Source organism: Daktulosphaira vitifoliae, unplaced genomic scaffold (assembly GCF_025091365.1).
Source record: "Daktulosphaira vitifoliae isolate Bord-2020 unplaced genomic scaffold, ASM2509136v1 Scaffold_1, whole genome shotgun sequence".
Lineage (NCBI taxonomy): Eukaryota > Metazoa > Arthropoda > Insecta > Hemiptera > Phylloxeridae > Daktulosphaira > Daktulosphaira vitifoliae.
In genome coordinates, this window is record NW_026099572.1 from 29,504,921 (window position 1) to 29,514,799 (window position 9,879).

The window sequence follows — 9,879 nt, forward strand, 5'->3', positions numbered from 1 at the left end:
AATCTTTTGTTGGTTTTGTTTATATTATATTATACAAGAAGTCAATAATAAATGTTAATTATTCATATTATTATTATTCATAAATACTAACAATGTATATAAAATGATTCCTTTACTACACCTCACGAACTATTTTTTGTTTAATCGAAGTCATGATATAATACAATCTTTTGTACTTTTTAACAATAAACATTATTTTAGATTTTATGTATGACAATAGTTTAATCAATTTATAATTATTTATAATTATAATAAAAGTTTATAAGCGTTTTGATGAATACGCTTTGATATTTGTAATTGATATCTTATATAGTAATAAATATTTATAGACAGACATAAGTTTATATGACGTTTCAGGAAAATATTTACGAGAGCTAATTCAAGGGGTACGCTTTCACCTCTCCCATTTAATCAAGCGAATACTAATATTTTTTTTTTTTAAATTAATTATTTTGTTAATAAAGTTGCTGGACGTATTAAGACTGACGCATTGGGTTGATTAGTAATTATGGAAAATGTTTTTACTTTTTTTGATCATTCGATTAATCGCCTCTTATGAACTTAACTTCTTTTTATTTTATTTAATTAAGCCCCCTTATTTACTCTTAAATGTTTAAAATTAATAATTAATTAATTTTTAAAAATCCTATTCTGGTACGACTCTATGTCTCGCCAAATAGTTTAGCGACCCTCGTTTTATAATTTTACAGGTGCACTGAAAATTTCAGTTTTGTTTTGCTCAAAATTAAATTAAATTTTTTATAACCTTTCAAGGTGATTTTCCAAATATTACTTTGTTCTAAAAGTAATTTTTAAAAAGTGTTTCATAAAACATTTTTTAAAAACACACTTGAAACGCTTAGTTGAGAACTAATAGTGTGTTGTCAGTGTTTCAACTTATTTAAATAAAACAAATAAACTAGTCAAAAAATATATGTATTTTAAAAATTTTAATTAATTAAACAAATATATTATTTTACATTAATAATAGCGTCAAATTTACGTCTATCAGTAGTAAAAACAAACAAACATAGCTATTGAACTTCATTACCGTTGGGCCCATTTTTACTAAAAAAAAACAGGTGTTATTGTAAAAACTTAATAAAATAAATAACGTAAAAATATATAGCGTATCTAAACACCATATTGTTTATTAACATAATATGATTGATCTTAATATGAAATCCTACCGGTTTATTTAGTTGTGTAGTACTATTTTGTTGTTCCGACTTGGGCAAAATATCTTCAAATATATTTGTACACTGGTTAATTTTATCAAAGCACTCATTTAAGTTACTGACATGATCAAAATAATAATTTTCTTCGAGTGTATAACATATAAATGCTATTGAATTGTCAAACACCTCTGTCGGTGATGCTTTTTGACTGACAAGGTTATTTACTTGTATATCCAATTTTTCAATTAATTCCTCTGTCAGATAAATACCTGGGAAAAAGACATTTGACTTTGACATGAAAAATATGTTATTTAAAGCTAATTAGTAGTGCACGCAAATATTTTTCTGAAGAATAAAAAATAATATAAAATATTTTTGACGATTTTGTTTTTGTACAAAAAACTACAAAAAATCAAAAATCAATATTCATTTTGAAGGGATTACACTTTATTAATCGCAACTCTTTTGTGTTATTATATCTAATGACATTGTATGTTAATTGATTTTCTTATATAATATATTACTTCTATTCACATTAGTTAAATATTATTTTTGATATTATCGTAATAATTTTGATGAAATTTTTAACCTAATAAGCTAAAATTTCATTTTTAAAATTGTCATCATTTTTAAATACTTGTTATGGATTATGGTACATCTGTATTTAAAAAATTGTTTGTTTGTAGAAGCCGGTAAAACTTTTTCATAGTTTCATATGGTTTTTAATGACTTTTTTTTATTCAAAAATCTTTTAAAAGTTACATTTTTTATCAAAATTTTGTTAAAGCGTGCACTTAGAGTTTGGAGGGGGGGCTTACGCTCATCAAGCCTGAAATTATTAATACTATTATTATTTTAAAATATTCTTCGAGATTGTAACCATATATACAGATTGTTCTTTTGCGAGTGCGATAGGATATAACGGGTAAGTATGATGTGAAGTTAGTTTATCTGAATTTATTTGGATGATTGTAGAAATTATGTTAATTCACTATAAAGCAATTAAAAATAAAGACTAGTTAAATTATTTTATTATTAATTTAAATGAACAAAATACCTAAAGCCACGCCTGCTGGGATTTGATCAACGTATTTTCGCATACAATCAATAAAATTAAATTTTACTTTTTGTATTTTATTTATTTTTGACTCGCTATTTTTGTCATCAGATTCGTTATAGGATCCAGCATTAGATTTCATATTAGATTCTTTGTTAGATAAAGAATTGGATTCATCATTAGATTTAAAATTAGATTCTTCGTTAGATAAAGAATTGGATTCATCATTAGATTTAAAATTAAATTCTTCGTTAGATAAAGAATTGGATTCATCATTAGATTTAACATTAAATTCCTTGTTAGATAGAGAATTAAATTCATCATAAGATTCCTTGTTAGATAGAGAATTTAATTCATCATTAGATTTAACTTTAGATTCTTCGTTAGATAGAGAATTGGATTCATTATTAGATTCCTTGTTAGATAGAGAATTTGATTCATCATTAGATTTAACTTTAGATTCTTCGTTAGATAGAGAATTGGATTCATTATTAGATTTCTCGTTAAATCGAGTATTGGTTTCATCATTAGAATTAACATTAGATTTCTCGTTAGATCGAGTATTGGATTCATCATTAGAATTAACATTAGATTCCTGGATAGATAGAGAAGTAGATCCAACATTAGAATCAAAATTAGTTCCCACATTAAAATTTCTTCGTTTTCCAACAATAATAAATGGTTTTACTGTCTTAAAAAAAAATATATATATATTTAATTAAAAAGTTTATTTAATAATATAGATTTGAAGATTACACGGAAAAACAATATGATTTTATTTTTGTTATTTGAGAAAATAGAGTTTTAAACTTCAAAACGCCCACAATTATTTTAACCAACTAAATATTCCAAATAAGATAAAATGTGAAGATTTTATATATAGTAAACTAAATTTAATTATGGTTGCAATCTTTGATAATAATTACATTGAAATATAATAGAAGAGTTATTCTTTTTAAAGTTTTTATTATATTTTATTAGTACATTTTTAGGAAACAAGATAAGTTACCTAAAAACAGGCAAGTTTTCTAAACAAGAAAATAACCAGGGTTGTAAGGTTCTTGAGATATAGAAATTTTTAAAAATATTATCTTATAGTTGGTTATTGTATATAGTTAAACACTAATTTCCAATTCAAATTATTTTTAAAAGAATAAAAAACCTTTAAATCATGAAACAATTTGAAGAACTATGGTTTCAACATAAAAATAAAAAAATATTAAATCATTTAATTATTTAAATTATTATTCTAAAGCAACCTTTGTAATTTTTTTAAATGTATTTTTTAATAATATTTCTAAAATTTTAGCACTAAAATATTAGAGTAAATGGGATGATAAGATGATAAATTTTAAACAAATTTTTTGTCTTTTAATTTAATGTTTATTTTAAAGTACAGTCCGATTCTAAATTTGGAATTAATTTCTCATATAAAATAATTAAACTGTTAATAAAATAAATAATAATATATACAGGTTGACTTTAGTTATTAGTTGAGTACGTAACAAAAAATATTAAATTTTCAGTCAAGCAGAATTTAATTCTGAAATTATATGATTCTATAGAATAATCTATAGTATCACTCAGTTTTTCGTTCAAGTAATTATTATGAAATTACCATAATCTTAGTAATCATTATTGGTTATTTTTTATAAAAATTTTAAACTATCAGATAATTGCTTACGATTTCACCCGTTTTCGGATCTTGAAAATAGCCTAGTGTAAACAAATTATTACGAAATATTATTGTACATTTTTTAACTTCTATTTTGCATTCCTCAATATTACTGCGAACACTAAAGTATAAATTTTTATCCAATAAATCACAAACAAAATTTGTCAAATCATCAAATGCTATACTCTGTGATATTTTTAAATTTACGACATTTTCAACCAGAGAATTCACTTTTTTTTTCATTTCTTCTCTAAAATACATTGCTAAAAAAAATTAAGATGTATTTTTATTTCGACTAAATTTGATTTAATTTAGTAACAATATTTAAACTAAAATACAATCGTGCCAGTTTTTTAAATAAAATCATACTTTTTTCAAGTAAACTTTCTTTTTTTAATGATAAAATAAACTTTATTTTCCATAACTTACTCAATATTGGAAATTTATAAATATAAGGGTAAGTAATTTTATAGCATTGATATCAGATATTAATTTTGTGTTTTCTCTAAAAGCTGATATGTTATTTTTAGTAATTTTTAGGAGATAATAATGTTTTATGTTTTTTATGGGTATTGACATATTTGAAGTACAAATAACAAAACTTTCCCAACAAAATTGACTTGTAATTTGTTGCTATATGATAGACAACATATAATAGTTATAAAAATCTTAAAAACCTATATATGTACATATCATTGACATATCAATTTTTTTATATAAGCCATTTAATTAACATTTGAATGAGTATAGAATTTTATTAAAAGATACAAAAAGTAAAATATTTTACCTATTATTGGGTCAATGAATTCCTTATTAACATAATTATTTAAACAACTTCCTAATGGAATACTTGCTTTATACACTAATTGAGGAGGTATTGACATTTTCCCCTGTCGAAAATCAAAAACTAATGAACATATTTATATAGAAAAATGTTGGTAATTATAACTTTAAGTTTAAAACTTCGATTATTTTATACAAATCTTGAATTATAAACTAAGTGCTTACTATTTCAGCCTTTTTTGATTCTTTATCATTGTTTGTTAAAAACAAACTATTATGAAATATTGTTGTACATTTTGTTATTTCTTTTTTGCATTCGTCAATATTACTGTGAACACTAAAGTATAAATTTTCATCCAATAAATGACAAGCAAAATTTGACAAATCATCAATTACTATACTCCGGGGCATTTTTTTATTTACGACATTCTCAACTAAAAGGTTTATTTTTTCTTTCAAGTCGTTCCTAAAAATTATTGCTTGAAAAAAAAAAATTAAATTACTATTTAAATTTGATAGAGCTTTTTAATAAATACGAAGTATTAAGTGTCAATTAAAAATTTAATAATTGTTTTCTTTTTATTAATTCAATTTTATTTAAACATTTAATAAATTTAAATAATACAAATAACGGAGTACTAGTTAAATAAAAAAAAAAACCAATACAGCCGGGACACGGCTCAGTAGATACTTGGTATAGAGAGAACTAATATAGATTGATATTTTACAGTGATTAAAATCACTATCGTAAAATGCCAAAGAAAGATCGACCCTTTTCGGATAAAAATTTTTCGATAGAAAAAATGTCCTCTAAAACTTATTTTTAATTAATTTGTTGGATCTGGACTAATATCTGCAAAACCTCTTCCTAAAAATATTAGGGGTTTTTGAACAAATTATAATTTCTTCAAAACCCTTTCAAATAAGTTTTTGTACTACGTTTTATTCAATTTTTATGAATTTTGCGATTTTTATACGAATATCGTGTTTTTTTTTAATTTTGATGTCAACTTAGAAGATAAGTCCAGAGGTCAATTTTTTTTTAACTTGAAATACAAAACATAATCTTTTATTTAAAATATTTTTAAAAATGCGAGAATTTCCTGAACATTTTTAAAACTTAAGCTAAAAAGTTTTTTTTTCAACTTAATAATAACATAATACGTAACATAAACTTTAATTTAAGATTTATTAAAATATCAGGTGTCGATATTTTCGAAAGTTACTATTTTGAATATCTTAGTATTTTAAAACATATCTAACAAGTATACATCATAAATGGATGAATGAGGTTTCGGATTTAAATATGACATTCATTAGTATTGTTTGTGAAATGAACTTTAAAAACTATAAGGTACTATGGTCAGAGGGTGAGGTTGATAATGATAAATAGCCCAATATACGATTGACCCATATGTCCTCATGTTAATATTAATTTCTGCTATTTTCTCAAGTATTTCACCTAACACTTTGTTCGTATTTATCGTATATTATCATTTTCAATTATTAAATTATACCGCATAGGCGTATGGTTAAAAATGTTTTGAGAAGGATAAATTTAATTTCTTCTTTCCTGAAAACATTTTTTCATGAAGTACACATGATTTTTTTTAAAAAAATTAGTGTGATTAATCTTTTAACTGACGGGCTTAACGTTCTCACCATACGGCTACAAGAAATATTAAGGAAATATAAAGTAGTTGAAATATATTTTCACAATATAAAATTCAACTATAGCTAAAATAACTACATTGTCGTAATAATATTTTTCAACTACTATAAAACTGTTAGATATTTCATAATTTAGAAAAATTCAACGATTAAAAATAATATAAAATGTTAATTTGCTGATTTCAAAAATCTAAATTGTTAAAAATTTTGCTCAATTTCCAAGAAATGAAGGAAATTTATTCAAATATTCAAAGTAAAGTTTTCAACTAGATACTATTTGTAATTTTTAGAAATATCTCTAAGTAAAATTAGTCCAGTGAGAGCTAAAAAAAGTGTGGTCAGATATACATAAAAAAAAAAAACTACATTAATAATAAAAATAAAAACATATCTATGATGTTTATATATATTTAAACTTACACTTTCAGCTTACTCAGCTTTTCATTGAAGCTAAAAAACTGTAATCTTTTTAAGTTTCAGAATATTTAGTCAAAATATTCGTTATATATTATTTTTTGATAATCTTATAACATTAAATTAATTAAATTTAACATTAAACATTTCATTTTTTTTTTTTTTTTTACAATAATGAAAAACTAAATTTTATAACTTTTTAATATAGAAAATATTTATTAAGAATGCTGTAACCACGATAAAGATTTTTGAATCTAGGTCTCACCTAATTACTTCCTATACAAAAATAAAATATTTATGAAAAGATTCAAAAATTAAAATAGTTTACCAAATTCTGGTGTGATAATGTCATTATTGACGTATTCATTCAAACATTTTCCGAAGTCAATACTTGCTTTATATACTAATTCTGGAGTTACTGTCAATTTATCATTTTGAATGGCAAAAGCAGTCGAAAAAACCTACGGAAACTTTACAATTTACAATTGTTTGGTATAAAAAACAATACATTTTTCAAGAATACTTGAATTATTTAATGATATACACTACCGCTCAAAAGTTTTATTTTTTAATTCTACAAAATTTAGTCGGTTATGCTATCTAAAAACGTAAATTTCGAAGAATCTCAAGCATGAAATAAAACTCAAAATCTTTGTAAACGTCAATGTAAATGTATTTTTTTATTAGAGTGATAACTTCTCCTAAAATAATGCAAATAAATACTATTACATGAGGAAATCTTGTTTTTTAAATTTTATGATAATTATGTGTTAAACCTAAACTTTTCAGTTCCATGTCGATAGTGCACTTGTAACCAAGTTCTTTTTAATTTTCTCCATTAAAAGCTCTTACGGTTATGTGAAATAAATCGGAATTGCGTAAATCACTTAGAGCGGAGTACAATCATTAAGGACTATACGTTTGGTGAACATCATTTTAAATTAATGAATTAGTTCAACTTTAGTATAAAAACAGTATTACAACAAAAAGGCCAGAAAATGAGCCGCCCAGAATTACTTTATAGTATCGGTTTAGTTAATAGTACAACATTAATGTCATAGCGAACTAGTAATAAAAACTCTAAACTCTCTCCATCAACAACATATAAAAATCAGGTGACAAATAATGACTTTTACATACGTCAGATAACGAAAAAGAACCTAATTAATTAATAACTGATACACAAAACAATGTTTGGAATCTTAAATCATATAAATAAACTAACTGCAGTACTGCATAAGAAAAGAGTGGACATTGCTCTTATATCTGAATCCCACCTTTCTATACTCTCACGATTAAATATTCTTGGTTATAATTTAATAACTCTTATCATCCCGATAACATTACACATGCCAGTCTTGCAATAAACACAGTTAAAACACTCTTTAAAACACAATTAAAATATTACTGTTTACTTAATATAAATGAAAATTATTTACAATCTTGCACAATAAAAATAATTTAAAATAATAACACAATAATCATCAATATACACAATAAAAATTTAAATGCTACTTTAAAATACTATGCCAAAACTTTATAGTTGGCAAATACATTAATGTTAAACATCCAAACTGGGGATGTCAAACAAACAACTCACGGAGTAATCATCTTCTTTAACTTATTTCATTAGCACTACAAAATACTCTCTTCACCAGATCCCACCTACTAGTCGACTTCACTATCAAAACGTTCTGACATGCTTGATATTTTTATCACTAAAATTCCAAATAACATTTTTTGACAAATTAAAAACTTTAATTATTTGTGCTAAGACCACTATTCGGTTACACCAAATATTAACAAAACGTCTCCTACTCGATTCAATAACCCTCCACTAACAATAAAAAACAACAAATTGGGAAAAATTTCAAAAAATATTAACTGACATCATATATTGAAATATTAAACTAAAAACTCCTCAAAATATAGATGATATGGTAAAAAACTTAACACAGTCAATATAAACCGCTGCCATTTCCGCTACTCCTCCTAGTAATAATTATTCCCCTTTTCTCATTAATCTCCCAATTTAAATTAAATCGTATCTAGTCGAAGACATTACCATCAAAAATTGAACAAATTTTCCTCGTCCCCCGTAAATGGGGGAAGACATCCAAAAAAATTACAAATTTAAAAATCGCTAATTATTGACATTTTTTCAATTTTTTTTTTTTCTTAAAACTGTCATAACTTTTTTAAAAATGACCAAATCAATATAATTTTTTTTATAGATGCTTGATGCCTTTACCTATTATTTGATATATTTTTTTTATAAATTTGACCCTTTATCTGCCACAGGAAAGGGATTCAAATTAACAACTTTTTCACAAAAAATTAACTTTTTTAACTTAAATTTTGAATGTGTTCAGGAAAGTCTCACACTTTTATATGTATCTTAAATTAAAGCTAATGTAATATACTTTATCATGAAAAAAAAAATTTCGGACTTTATTTTGTCTTCACAGTGAAGATGAATACCGAATGCTATTCAACTTATTGAATAGTGTATGGATCAATACAATTTTTTTATGAGAAATTATATTTATATCCCTCTTTCATTCGACATACTTTATCTTAATCAGGATGTAAATAAGGAAATAGCAGATCATATAGTTTTTGGACTAATCCAGCAATTTTTTAAAATTAAACACTATCTAAACATTTGCATCGAAGCGTTTTTTATGATAGTGATTTTAATCACTGTCAGATATCATTATACTTGACCCAACTATGCCACGTCACCATTGTCCTGCGACCACCCTGTGCTGGGTTTTTTAAACATTATGTTACAATTACATTTTTAAAAAATGCATGACTCAATTGTATTCTTTAATGATAAATACTTTGTATGTACCTCTGTCATTCGACATACTTTTTTTAAATTGGACCATTTCGCTTTATACAGGGGGAGTTCAAACCTTTAAAAATACTTATAGAAAGTAGAACTTTTTCGGCTTAATTTTTGAAAATTTTCCGGAAATACTGACACTTTTATATATAACTTAAATTAAAGCTTATGTTAGCTTCGATGCGAAGCGAAGAAGGTATTAATTTTACTATGATGTGTTTTTTTTTTTTTTTTTTTTTTTTTTTTTTTT

General features: G+C 24.1%; 1 protein-coding gene across 4 annotated transcripts in view; it reads right to left on the bottom strand.

Moving 5' to 3' along the window:
• Positions 1-931: 931 nt before the first annotated feature.
• LOC126895173 (MATH and LRR domain-containing protein PFE0570w-like) overlaps positions 932-9,879 on the bottom strand; it is a 12,164-nt gene continuing 3,216 nt past the window's right edge. For 2 of the 4 annotated variants that reach the window (XM_050666742.1, XM_050666743.1), the window contains exons 3-9: positions 7,107-7,239; positions 4,919-5,172; positions 4,698-4,800; positions 3,920-4,173; positions 2,236-2,926; positions 1,191-1,447; positions 932-1,068 (exon numbers count right to left, since the gene is read on the bottom strand). In XM_050666742.1, the coding sequence (XP_050522699.1) occupies positions 1,066-1,068; positions 1,191-1,447; positions 2,236-2,926; positions 3,920-4,173; positions 4,698-4,800; positions 4,919-5,172; positions 7,107-7,239 (1,695 nt within the window). In that variant the 3' untranslated portion in view covers positions 932-1,065. Of the gene's footprint in view, positions 1,069-1,190; positions 1,448-2,235; positions 2,927-3,919; positions 4,174-4,697; positions 4,801-4,918; positions 5,173-7,106; positions 7,240-7,327; positions 7,442-9,879 lie in introns of those variants that run through there. The other 2 variants (XM_050666744.1, XM_050666745.1) reach the window with 2 other exon arrangements.